Below are 13,493 nucleotides of genomic sequence, written 5' to 3' on the forward strand. Positions count from 1 at the left end.
TTCTTTCCAAGCAGCGCGGTTTAATTTCATCTGCACTGTCCATAATTCAGCCCCCAGGAAGGTGCCAGTCTTTCCAGGTTCCTGAGTTGAGTCTTGCTCTATACCTAAAAGACAGGACAGGAGGTGTAGTTAGTCTGCCCGGCGCCTGAGTCTTATTCATTTCTTTTACTTATTGCATTTATGCCCCCACCTTTCTTCTTCTTTTGTGTATAATTTTTATTAAATTTTCTGAGAATATTCATTTAAACAACCTTAAAAGGTCAGTTACTTCCCTTCTTCTCTTTCCATGGTTCATTCTGCATAACATAAATCCCTGCATATTTTATATAAGCTAAACCGTTCAGTATTCCATTATTACAACCATCAAAACTTGTTTACACTATTGAATTTATCTTAATGCAGCCAACATTTTCAAGTGTACACAATTCCAACCCCCATTTATTCAATAAACATTTTCCAATTTCCTTTAAACGTATGTTCTTCTTGTTCTCTTATTCTATATGTTAGGTCCACAAGCTGCGCATATTCCATCAGTTTAAGTTGCCATTCTTCTTGGGCTGGGACCTTGACCCCCCCCCCACCTTTCCTCTGAGGTGCTCAAGGTAGTGTACCTACCTCTCTTCCTGGTTTTGCCCCATTTCATCCTCACAAACAACTCTGTAGGGTAAGTTTAGGCTGAGAGTCAGGGACTGGCCTGAGGTCACCCGGTGGTCTCTTAAGTGGAGTGGGAGGGGACAGATTGCTTGTACATCCATTTACCTGCACAGTGGTACCTTGGGTTAAGTACTTAATTTGTTCCGGAGGTCTGTTCTTAACCTGAAACTGTTCTAACCTGAAGCACCACATTAGCTAATGGGGCCTCCTGCTGCTGCTGCGCCGCCACCACACAATTTCTGTTCTCATCCTGAAGCAAAGTTCTTAACACGAGGTACTATTTCTGGGTTAGCGGAGTCTGTAACTTGAACCGTATGTAACCTGAAGCATATGTAACCTGAAGCGTATGTAACCCAAGGTACCACTGTATACCTGAAGGAGGGTCTCCACCCTCATCATTCAACCCGGATACTGAGAAGCGAAGTACAGTGAACCAGGCAGAGGGCATTCTCGGTAGTGGCACCTGCCCTGTGGAATGCCCTCCCCTCAGATGTCAAAGAAATAAACAACTATTTGATGTTTAGAAGACATCTGAAGGCAGCCCTGTTTAGGGAAGTTTTTAATGACGGATGTTTTAACGTATTTTTAATCCCTTGTTGGAAGCCGCCCAGAGTGGCTGGGGAAACCCAACCAGATGGGTGGGGTATAAATAATAACAAATAATAATAATAATATTTAGGATGAGGAGGGAGAAAGACGAGAAACAACCTGCGGACTCACCTCTGCATTCTACGAGCTGTGCTCTGGGCTACTGTGGGCCTGATATAGGGCTGAGTCTGATAAAAAGGCCTCAGGTGAGCTACATTTCCGGTGATGTCGGCTGCCCCGACCTGTAAAAAGATCCAAGAGAGCTTTTTCCTCAAGCCCTGAGCCATACATGGCTGAGCATCTCACCCCTTGCCCCTACCTTTCCTGGTGTCTTCAAATCAAACTAAGCAATACCTGCCTATTCTAGCACTTTCCTTTCCTTTTGACATCCCCTCCACCCTTTCCACTAATTGTTATCACCAGAATGGTCGATACACACCTGTCATGGAATTCTACTCAATATTGATCCAGAGCAGAACTCCAACGTATAGTTAGCAGAGTTAAAAGCTCAAACAGGATTCCCAAAACATAGACCAGAGGCAATTGTATTTCATCCAGCAGAGCTTTACTGCTACTGAAGGCGGATGAGCACAATGCTCACAAATCTAATACATTCAGGATTAGCACTGTCCATAAGAAATCCGGTTGCAGCAGACTCAACTTAATAAGACTAAAACTTAACACTAAGTTTGCTATATACAGAACACCACACCGGAAGGAAGAGAGATCGAAAGAGAAAGTGAAACCCAGTCTCCTCCTGGCCTCACTATTATAGTCAGCATGACCTTGACAGAAAGAGATAAGAGAACCAGTTTAAGCCTTCTCAGAAGGAATAACCCAAACATCTTGAGTCTTCTGCTTGTTTCTTTCACACAGAGAAGCTTCCAGAACCCTCTTGAATTAATTAAATAGGAAAGATATCTAGACATCAGATCAATACTTTCTGTACTAAGATATGCAAACTGCAAGCTGAAGATTCAAGTCCAAAGAAGAAGTCAAGAGGGAGAGGCCCCCATTGGAAAGCCATGCCAGATAGGTTGTGGTCACCCAGCCCATCGGGGCCCACACTTCATAGAATCATAGAACCATAAAGTTGGAAGGGACCGTGAGGGTCATCTAGTCCAGCCCCCTGCAATGCAGGAATCGTTTGTCCAACCAGCCTTCTTTCTTGTCCGGACCACTGCTGCAACTCACCTTTCATCCTCTGAGACCCCCTCTTGTCACTACAGATGCTGTTGGTGAAGGAGTTGTGCAGCGTGTTGACAGCTGACCTGTATGGGAGGAAGAGACAAGGACCTCCGTTGTAGACTGCCTGCTGCTGAGACTGCAGGGCAGAAACATGACCCACCCCTTCATGGGTCTTCATTCCCCTTTGATAGATAGTACAGGAAATAAATTCTCCAGGCTGAACCCAGGCTCCTGATCACTGTGGTCACCAACGTCTAGCTCAGGGGTTTTGTTTTGTGGTTTGTTTTTTTTAAAAAAATATTAGGTAATTCAACAAAACATATTATCTTAAAACATATCCTTAATTTCCCCCCTCATTTCCTCCCTCCCATAAACAACCCCCCCTCCCCCCTCCCGACTTCCCTCAGTTCCAATCTTTGGTTTTTTCAATAAATGCTATTCTCTGCATGTTACAGAATTGTGTAAGTCCTTAATTTATCTAACTGATTATTATCAATAAAAAGTTTTGTGAGTGTTTCTTCGAGGCCTGCCAGGGAGTCCAATTCACTTTGCTGCATCTTTAGATACTTTGTAAAAGGTTCCCATTCCTCTTTTAAAGTCACAGTTATCCTTGTCCCGTAGTTTATGTGTCATTTTTGCCAGTTCTGCATAGTCCATCAGTTTCTCTTGCCATAATTCTTTAGTCGGGATTTCCTCAGTCTTCCATCCTTGTGCTATTAAGACTCTCGCCGTTGTTGGCGCATACATGAAGATGTTTTTCAACTTCTTTGTCAGGTTAGCTCAGGGGTTCTTAACCTTGGGGCCATGGATAGGCTTCAGAGGGACCATGAACCGGGTGCAAAAACACCCCAATCCCCCTCATTTGATTTCTTTCCTGTTTTTCTGTATCCTTGCGTGCATTTTTCTGTGACCCATGGCTTTCATCAGGTTCTCAAAGGAGTCTATGACCCAAAAAAGATTAAGAACCACTGATCTAGTTGATCCCTCAGACCCGGGCGACTTCTTTACATTTTCATAGAGAGAAATCCAAGGTATGGATGTTGTAATGTGAAAACAGACACATGCTTCTCTCTCTCTCTCTTTCTTTCTCTCTCTCTCTCTCTCTCTCTTAATCTGATGCATGTGTCTGGAATACAACAGCCTTTTTTTTCCAGATACGTGTACACATTGATCCAAAATACAGGCAGATCTTTATGCGGAATTTGGATCTGCCTGTATGAAAATGTAAAAGTGAGCAGCAGAGGTGGAACTTCCTGGTATAGGAAATTCAAGGCCTACAGAGTTGAACAAGGTGTTGTTGTTGTTTAGTCGTGTCCGACTCTTTGTGACTCCATGGACCAGAGCACTCCAGGCACGCCTGTCTTCCACTGCCTCCCACAGCTTAGTCAAACTCATGTTGGTAGCTTCAAGATGTCCAACCATCTTGTCCTCTGTTGTCCCCTTCTCCTCCATCTTTCCCAACATCAGGGTCTTTTCCAGGGAGTCTTCTCTTCTCATGAGGTGGCCAAAGTATTGGAGCCTCAGCTTCACGATCTGTCCTTTCAGTGAGCACTCAGGGCTGATTTCCTTCAGAATGGGTAGGTTTGATCTTCTTGCAGTCCATGGGACTCTCAAGAGTCTCCTCCAGCACCATAATTCAGAAGCATCAATTCTTCGGCGATCAGTCTTCTTTATGGTCTAGCTCTCACTTCCATACATCACAACTGGGAAAACCATAGCTTTAACTATACGGACCTTGTTGGCAAGGTGATGTCTCACAACACCAAAGTCCACAAAAGTAGAAGAAGGAGGGCTGTCCTTTCTTTCACCCCTCAAGGCAGCTCATATGGGCACGAAATAGAAGGGACAGGATAGGCTGAAGCTTTAGCGAGTGTTTAGGGTGAGATTTCTTGATAGGAATCCCAAGATGATGTACTTACCAGTTATTGTTTAGCTCTTCAGTCACATGCTTATTATCCACAGCTTCTAAGGCATCGCCTGCTGTTCTGCACTTCAGCTGTCCCAGGAACTAGGAAGACCAGGGAAGGATACAAGTAAGGAACAAAACTGGGAGGACGGCAGCCAGCAGCTACCGTATTTTTCGCTCTATAAGACGCACCCGACCATAGGACGCACCTTGTTTTAGAGGGGGAGAACAAGAAAAAAAAATCTCCTCCTCTCTGCTCAGTGCCCCTTCAGCGAAGTGGCAGAAGAAACGGAGCCCCTTCCACTTCTCCTCCCGCTTGGCTGAAGGGGTGCTGCGCAGCTCTCCCGCTCTCCTGGCTTCAGCAAAAGGAACCCGAAGCCTCTGGAGCGTAGCAGGAACTTGCGCTGCACTCCGAAGGCTTCAGGCAGCTATCCCTGAAGCCTGGAGAGGGAGAGGGGTCGGTGCGCACCGACCCCTCTCCCTTTCCAGGCTTCAGCGAAAGCAACGCGAAGCCAAGGAGCGCGGAGGGAGCTCTCCCTCTGCGCTTCGGAGGCTTCGCGTTGCTATCGCTGAAGCCAAGGAGCCTGCATTCGCTCCATAGGATGCACACACATTTCCCCTTAATTTTTGGAGGGGGGGAAAGTGCGCCCTATAGAGCGAAAAATACAGTATTTGCTGCTGTCCAGTAGGGGTGCTCCAAGCATGCAAATCTAAAAAAAAAAGGTAGTATAAACACTGACAACAGGGAAACAGTGGCTTGTGAGTGCTCCAGCTGGAGAACAGCCTTTACCAAAGGCTTTGAAGATGCTCAAACTCAGGATGAAAGGGAGAAACGTGCTAAGAGGAAGGCATGCTTGGCAAACCCTCACCATGATCAACTCCCGTCCGGAAACCTATGTCCCCACTGTGGAAGGATGTGTGGATCCAGAATTGGCCTCCGCCGTCACTTACGGACTCACTGTTAGAACCGTGTTTATGGAAGGCAATCTCACTCAGCTACAAGTGATCACCAAAGAAGAGAAGCTCCAAGGAGGAGAATGAATTTCTCAAGCTTATTGCCACAAGATCCATGGCCTGGATGGCCACACATCAAACAGGACACAAGTGTTGTGTGATCTATACAACACACACTTCGTCCCCCATCAAAGGAGCCGGCGCTTTTCTGTTTTCCTATTCAGCTCCTATTCATCTGAGTCAGAGATCTCCATCTTTGGGTCTCTAGGATCCTGAGAACCCCAGGTGGCCTCTTAGCCTCAGACACTATCTCACAGATGACCTATTGAAATTAATGATCTATGTCAAGCGAAGCCGTTAATTTCTTTGAGTCTGCCCCGAGCAAGTTAGTTGAACACAACCCATTAATCTACAGCTGAAGGCAATGGGGTGTTGCTTCCTTTGATACAGACTTGTGCAACAAACAACACCGTCTCCATGCAGAGGTCCCACAAACACACCCACCTCTTGACGCTGGAAATCTCAGAGAACTGAGCCAAGAGAAGCTACTCACTTTGGTGCACTTCAGCTGATTCGCCTGCATTTTCTTAATGCTGAGCATGTTCCTGGTGATATCAACCTCCTGGTCCTCTACAGTAAGAGTCCAAACACAATGGGTCGAGATTTCCCCCTCTGCATTTCAACCTTTCTGTTTCTTGCCCAGGAACTGTGCACACACGCCCTCCTTCTGCCAGCTAGACCTTGTAAAAGCCACTTCCACCCTAAGGAGGAGATGGGGTTGCAGGCTTCACGGCCCCACCACACACACGATTGGTGGGATTCCTGGCCATGTCACCCCCTGGCCGGCCAATCAGCTGGTTCAGGGGGCGTGGCCTGTCCTATAAAGGCAGTATGCGGCCGGGAATCTCCCTCTTTGTCGCTCATCAGCTATTCCTGTTTCCCACCCTCCCACCCTATAAGGTTTTTCATTCTTTGACCTTGCTATGGACTTGGTTGGTCGCTGTTGAGGGGCCTGGTAGGATTGGTTTTCACCTACCTCGTAGCAAATTGTCACAACTTTCTGGGATTGGTGGTTAGGCATTGGTATAGTTCTGTAGATGGAAGAGGGGAGGTAGCACCATCACCTGCCCCACATATTGAAGAGTAGTCTGTTAAAGGATTCTAGGGGGCGTGGCCCTGTCCGAAGCCTAGGGAGGTGAGGGCCTAAGGCATGCCCCCTAACGGTGACCCTGGGGGAGTTCCTAGGTGATGTGCATCAGCCGGACTCTCCGTACTGGTGGTTAACCCTTCTCGGACTTCAAGTGGATGGGCTGAAGTCGGATATAGTCGGTTAGAACCAATGCCTAAGCCAATACCGCTCATCACCTGTAACCAATAAAGTTGTGGCCTTTTTTAGCCCATTAACCTTAATAATTGTGTCATGTGTCATTACTTCCACCTAGGGGAGGAGGGGACTCGCCACGCAACAGCCACAGCTGAGACCCTCAGCTGGGAGTAGAGGCCTGAAGGTTTCTGGAGTCTGGTGCAGCAACGACCCCTTGCTTGCGCTCTACTAGATGCAAAGGGGTGGAGTGCGCTTAGCCCAGAGGGTCACCAATGTGCCCGTCAATGCCTCCTATGGTGTCCGCCAAAGGTCTCAGCAAATAACCCCTTCAAATTCAACGATGCACAAGAGGTTGCTTGCTCTCAGCTCCTGCTTGCATTGGCTTGGCCTCTCCTGCACCAAACTTTCCCTGTTAAACATGCCCACATTTCATTGGATTCTGGGATTGGACACTCATCTTCCCGTTCATTCGGAACTGGGGAGAGGGGCAAAGAGAGGTGCAAATGATATACGATGAATTGAAAAAGATGTTCAAAATACCTTTTATTTAAAAACACACACACACCCAGAAGCTTTTATTTTGGGAATTATAGGGACAGAAGTACCTAAATTGTATAGAAATCTACATCAGCAAGAATGTTACTTGCCCAAAAATGGAAAGAAGGAAGAAGTCCCAGCAAAGGAAGAATGGATACAAAAACTTCTGGAATATGCAGAAATCACTTACCAGAAATCAAGATAACTAACTTTTTATCAAAGAGTGGAAATGGTTGATTGAATATTTACAGATAAATTGTAAACAGATAAAAACATTAGCAGGATTATTGTAGTTTTATAAGGGCAGATATTTACAGTAGATAATTAAATGAGCAAGTTAGATGAATTTGGATATGCAGAAGGTATTAAAAAATAAATTTAAGGAACCGCAGAAAGAGGGGGAAGGAAGTCAAATTTTGAAATGATAAATTGATTGTAAAACTAATAAAATGTATAAATTTGAAAAAAACAAAAACACAAAAACACAGCTCCTCTCTGAGAGCGAATGTGAAGATGGTGGTGGCAGTTGACGTAGGTCTCTCTCCCCCCCACCCCCCGGTGGTGGGGCGACATCGCTTTGCATCCTTGTATCTTTTCCTGCTTTTAGAGGTGGCAGCCATTTTGGGATGGGCTCCCCACAGCACTTCCTCAGAATTCCCAAAAATCCTGTCCGCCGGTCCCTAGCTTAGCCCTTCTCTAGAAAGAAGAACAGCTATAGCAAGGCCTGCCTGAATCTTTACACACATATACAAGAACCTGGTAGACAACATGGGATTTGTGTCATTCAAATCATGCCAGCACCAACATAGTTTCCCCCTTTGTTAAAGTCGCTGGTGGTTTAACAGCAATCCTCAGACTTAGGAAATACAGTTCCAACCAAGGAATAGTGGCAGATAAAATTAGCGAACTATGCTGACTTGGCAAATCTTACAGGAAGAATTAGGAGTCAGGAAGAATCAAACTTTAATCAAGAATGGGGGAGGTATATAATGTATTTGAAAAAACTATTGTAAATAGTTATTGGTATCTGAAGAAGTGTGCATGCACACAAAAGCTCATACCAATAACAAACTTAGTTGGTCTCTAAGGTGCTACTGGAAGGTATTTTTTTTTTATTGTAAACAACGACATTTATTAGTAGGTTTGACAGAAAACTTGTATTAAAATTTGAAGTATGAATAAGGACTTGTAACATTTTGAGTTAGTGAAGAGATGCAGAATGAAAATTAAAACATAAGGATCTATAAAAAGGGGGGAGAGAAGTCAAAGGGAAAACGACTTTTGCATTTTGTTTCTTTTGTTGTTGTTATTGGTTGTAAAATTAAAAATGCAAAAATAATTTAAAAAAATAAAATAACGGCCTTTTCAGATCCAGGATTGAATTTGTTCTAACATGCTGTGGGGGACCCACATCTTAATGACCCCCCTGACACCCCTTTGGTAGGGTGATTATGCTGCTACTGCAACCTTCCTTAGGCCTAATAGCAAATATTTGGGACACAGCCCACTCCCACTGTCCTTGACCACTGGCTGGGGCTGAAGTTGAGCCGGATCTCAAAATCCGCTGGGCCACAGGTACCCTTGCCCTAGTGGATCCTGACTTGAAGGCGGAAGGGAGGCAGTGCCAAGAGTTTCCATATCTGGGGTCTCAACATTGGTCACAATTCTCCTAAGCAAACCTGAGATATGTAGAACTGGGGGGACGAGGAACCTGCTGCAAGGGGAACAATTAATTTAAAAACCACACTTCAAAGGTCAGCTGCTGATGTTACAAAATCAAACGGAAGACAAGTGAATGAGAGAGTTCACCGCTGAGGATGAGACGAGATTAAGCAAGAGTGTTAAATTAAAGGAAATCTTTCTAATTAACAGGAGCAGCTCAGCGATAGAACAAGTCGCTTTGGGAGGCTGGGAAAGTCTCCTTCCTCCAAGATTTTTAAAGCAAAGGTTGCAAAAGGTCCAGAGAAAGCTTTTAAGTCTATAAAATATTCAGTTGTAGGAGGGAGAGTTGGACTGGCTGATGCCAACTGAATGAAGACATGTGGACTTGGGAGATTTTAATTCTATTACCCTAGTTGAGTGGGAGGCTAAAGACCTTTCCCCTCTATATACCCTGAAGGTATAAACCAGGTGGCCCAGCAGACAGCGTTATGTTTGAGTCCAAAGCCATTCACATTTGCCACCTGCTCAAATTCTGGCGAACCAGAGCAGCGCACGGAAACGCCGTTTAGCTTCCCGCCGGAGTGGTACCTATTTATCTACTTCACTTTGACGTGCTTTCAAACTGCTAGGTTGGCAGGAGCTGGGACTGAGCAACGGGAGCTCACCCTGTCGTGGGGATTCGAACTGCCAACCTTGTGATCGGCAAGTCCTAGGCTCTGTGGTTTAACCCACAGTGCCACCCACGTGTGTGTATAAAATAAAATTTTCTCATTTACATTTCAAAATATTCATTTAAACAACCTTAAATCAATGACATCCCTTCTTCTCTTTCCGTGGTTCATTTTGCATACCCTACATCCCTGCATATTTTACACGAACTAAACCATTCAGTAATCCATTGTTACATCCATCAAAACTTATTTACACTGTTGAATTTATCTTAATGCTGCCAACGTTTTCAAATGTACACAATTTTCACCCATATATTCAGAAAACATTTCCCAGTCTTCTTTAAACATATATTCTTCTTGTCCTCTTATTCTATATGTAAAATCTGCAAGCTGCACATATTCCATCAGTTTAAGTTGCCACTCTTCTTTAGTTGGGACCTCGCTTGTTTTCCATTTTGGGGCTGGCAAAACACAGGGCGCAGTAGTGGCATACATTAATAGTCTTTTTTGACACCTGGGAATTTCCCTCTGAATTATCCCCAACAGAGTGGACTCTGGATTTTTGGAAAGGTACTTTTAAACATTTTTTTCAATTCATTATATATCATTTCCCAATGCTCTCTTACCCTTCCTGTTCCCCCACTCCTCAAACTGGCTCTTGCATTGAGTGTGTTGGGTATAAGCAACCTTGCATGGCTCCAGGCAGCAGAGGGCAGGGTTCCAGGGGTCAGCAAACTTTTTCAGCAGCGGGCTGGTCCACTGTCCCTCAGACCTTGTGGGGGGCCAGACTGTATTTTGAAGGGGGAAAAAATGAACGAATTCCTATGCCCCACAAATAACCCAGAGATGCATTTTAAATGAAAGGACACATTCTACTCATGTAAAAACACGCTGATTCCTGGACTGTCCATGGGCCGGATTTAGAAGGCAATTGGGCAGGATCCAGCCCCCGGGCCTTAGTTTGCCTACCCATGGTTGAGACTAACAGATAGTCAAGGCAAATACACTGTGTGCTGTCCCACTAAACACGTAAGCTACTCTCCTTCCTTCTGCGTGTTCTCTCTCTCTCTCTCTCTCTGCTGCACAAGGTAACCTGGAAAACCTCCTCTCACAATCCAGAGTCAAAATCCAAAGCCATCCTTGCAAATATTTATTTATTCGTTCATTAAATATAAAGCACAGTCAAACCTTGGCTGTCGAACACAATCCGTTCCAGAAGCCCGATTGGCTTCCAAAACATTTGACAACCGAGGCACGGCTTCCAATTCGTTGCAGGAACTTCCTGCACACAAGCAGAAGCTGCGTCAGACGTTCAGCTTCCAAAAAAGTTTGAAATCCAGAGCGTTTACTTCTGGGTTTTCAGCATTCGGGAGCCGAAACGTTCCAAAACGGAGCCTTTCGGCAACCAAGGTTTGACTGTAACAGGAAGTAAAGAACCCTTTTTTCCCTTTACAAATGGGACCCCTATTTAATTTATTTTACCCTTTTTAGCAGTGCTAGTGATGTGCAAATGGGTTAGCTCCAGTTTCCAAGCTTCTATTTCTCTGAGAGACACACACACGCACACAGTCATACCTCGGGTTACAGATGCTTCAGGTTGCACGTTTTCGGGTTACGGATGCGCCAAAACCCGGAAGTACCGGAACGGGTTAGTTCCGTGTGTGTGTGTGTATTAAGCCAACCCATTTTATTTTTGAAACCTAGGAGGGAAGGAGGAGAGGGGGGATTGTTCCACCTGACAAGCTGAAAGACTTTGATTGGCAGAAGGAGCGGAGTGATCAGCAATTGCCGAATTCCTTCCAACATGGCTGGAGAGGCACCCACTGCATGTTGGAGAGGGGGAACGCTCCGGGTGCTGCAAAGGACACAAGGAAAATGAGCGGAGCAGCTACATACTCAGTTTCTGATGAATGCGCCGCAGTTCACGCTGCACAGCTTCCAGCTCCTCACAAAGGAACTTCTTGCTGCAGGTTGAGCAAAGGTGGGTGGGGAGGGGGGGAGAAAAGAAAGAAGGGAGAACTTCAAAACACAGTAATGGAGACTAACTGAGAAAGTAAGAGAGCAACACTCTCTTCCAGCACACTGTCACTCCAGTTTGGTCTGTTGAAGGTCTCCAACATGGTGCGTGGCACTTGTTCTGGGACTACAACTCCCATCAGCTCCAGCCACTATGGGCATAGTCAAGAATTATGGGAGTTGTAGTCCAATATCTAGAGTTGTAGTCCAACATCTAAAGAGTACTGCCTTGGTTACATCTGGATTAAGATCATCCACCAAACTCCTTTCACTCCAACCTGACACCTAAGCCTGCTTAGATGTGTCAGTGGATCTATGGAGACCCAAGCCAGCCAGGGGTCCCTTGATCAAGACTTCCTTATATACCGCCCTATACCTGGAGGTCTCAGGGTGGTTCATAGAAAAGATCACAATCTATAAAATCAAAATAAAAACAATAACCCAATAACACCCCCCCCAAAAAAAAGAGCCACATTTTAAAAGGGTATAGGATGTCAGTCTGGTCTGCCAAAGGCCTGGTTAAAAGGGAACATTTTTGCCTGGTGCCTAAAGGTATCTAATGAAGGTGCCAGGCAAACTTCCCTGGGGAGAGCATTCCACAGATGGGGAGCCACTGCAGAAAAGGCCCTGTTCTCGTGTTGCCACCCTCCGCACCTCTCAAGGAAGAGGCACACGAAGGAGGACCTCAGAAGTTGATATTGGGGTCCAGGTAGGTTCATATGGAAAGAGGCAGTCCTTGAGGTATTGTGATCCTGAGCCGTTTAAGGCTTTACAGGTCAAAACCAGCACTTTGAATTGGGCCCGGAAACTAATTGGCAGCCAGCGCAGTCGGACCAGGATCAGATATGCATTGAATACTGCACTGAGTACTGTGAAGTAGGACCTCACACTCCACCTAACAGCCCCTTCCCTCTTCTCTCGCCCCCTGTGTTTTCTCCCACCTCTTAAGGACCTCTTGCGACATGTTCTCCATGGAGCTTTCCTTCTCGATCATGGATCCATGGAGTCCTTGGACCTCTCTGGTCATGACTTTCCATACATCCTGGATCCTTTTCTGGATGAGGCTATCAAACATCGCCCCATGAGGTGAGCGGGCAAAAAACTGCACCTCCTCTGGACAGGAAGAGACAAAGGAGTCATTGGAGCAGAGCTTTCCAAGACCACCAAAGGAGAGGCAGGACAAAATGGCCTCCACTAATCTGAGGAGGCGGCAAGTATTCAGCACACCTTTCATCGACCTGCGCAAGTGTGGGGTTTCGCATCAGGTGCAGAACTTAGCCTGCCAACATTCTTGGCTTTCGTTTTTTAAATTATTGGGTTTCTTGTCTTTATGGCTGTGGAGAGAAGCTTAAAAATATATTGGTCTTGCTAGGAGAGCTGAGCAGGGTGGGCTTCAGGAGGCTACAAAGCACTTTGTAGAACGGAAGCAGAATAGAAGAATTTGGCCTTTCCATGGTGCAGTATTCCAGGTTCTCCTTTTAACAGAGTAGGGTGATTACTGTATTTTTTGCTCTATAAGACTCACTTTTTCCCTCCTAAAAAGTAAGGGGAAATGTGTGTGTGTCTTATGGAGCGAATGCAGGCTGCACAGCTATCCCAGAAGCCAGAACAGCAAGAGGGATTGCTGCTTTCACTGCGCAGCGATCCCTCTTGCTGTTCTGGCTTCTGAGATTCAGAATATTTTTTTTCTTGTTTTCCTCCTCCAAAAACTAGGTGCGTCTTATGGTCTGGTGCGTCTTATAGAGCGAAAATACGGTAATTTGCAAAATCAGTATCAACTGGCTACGTAGAATTGTGAAGAATACCCAACTCATTAGCACACACTGGAACACAGAGCATGACCTGCGATTAAGATGGGACATTGTAATAAGCTACTTTCCTCCAATTATTCGAAGTCTTAGTTGTGATAGACTTGGGATCCTAAGGAAAACTGTACTAGGAATTTTTCCAGATGGAGTCACACTGAAATGAACGGATATTGCGATCCAGTTCA

The 13,493-nt window shown here is 45.4% G+C and overlaps 1 protein-coding gene across 3 annotated transcripts in view; it reads right to left on the bottom strand.

The window, feature by feature from the left end:
* Positions 1–13,493, bottom strand: part of CCDC159 (coiled-coil domain containing 159) — a 22,200-nt gene continuing 8,707 nt past the window's right edge. For all 3 annotated transcript variants that reach the window (XM_082205168.1, XM_082205166.1, XM_082205167.1), the window contains 7 exons: positions 12,442–12,613; positions 11,381–11,448; positions 5,844–5,920; positions 4,350–4,438; positions 2,437–2,513; positions 1,375–1,484; positions 1–104 (listed from right to left, as the gene is read on the bottom strand). In XM_082205168.1, the coding sequence (XP_082061294.1) occupies positions 1,384–1,484; positions 2,437–2,513; positions 4,350–4,438; positions 5,844–5,920; positions 11,381–11,448; positions 12,442–12,613 (584 nt within the window). In that variant the 3' untranslated portion in view covers positions 1–104; positions 1,375–1,383. The remainder of the gene's footprint in view (positions 105–1,374; positions 1,485–2,436; positions 2,514–4,349; positions 4,439–5,843; positions 5,921–11,380; positions 11,449–12,441; positions 12,614–13,493) is intronic.

This window comes from Podarcis vaucheri (assembly GCF_965113315.1).
Source record: "Podarcis vaucheri genome assembly, chromosome: 17".
Lineage (NCBI taxonomy): Eukaryota > Metazoa > Chordata > Lepidosauria > Squamata > Lacertidae > Podarcis > Podarcis vaucheri.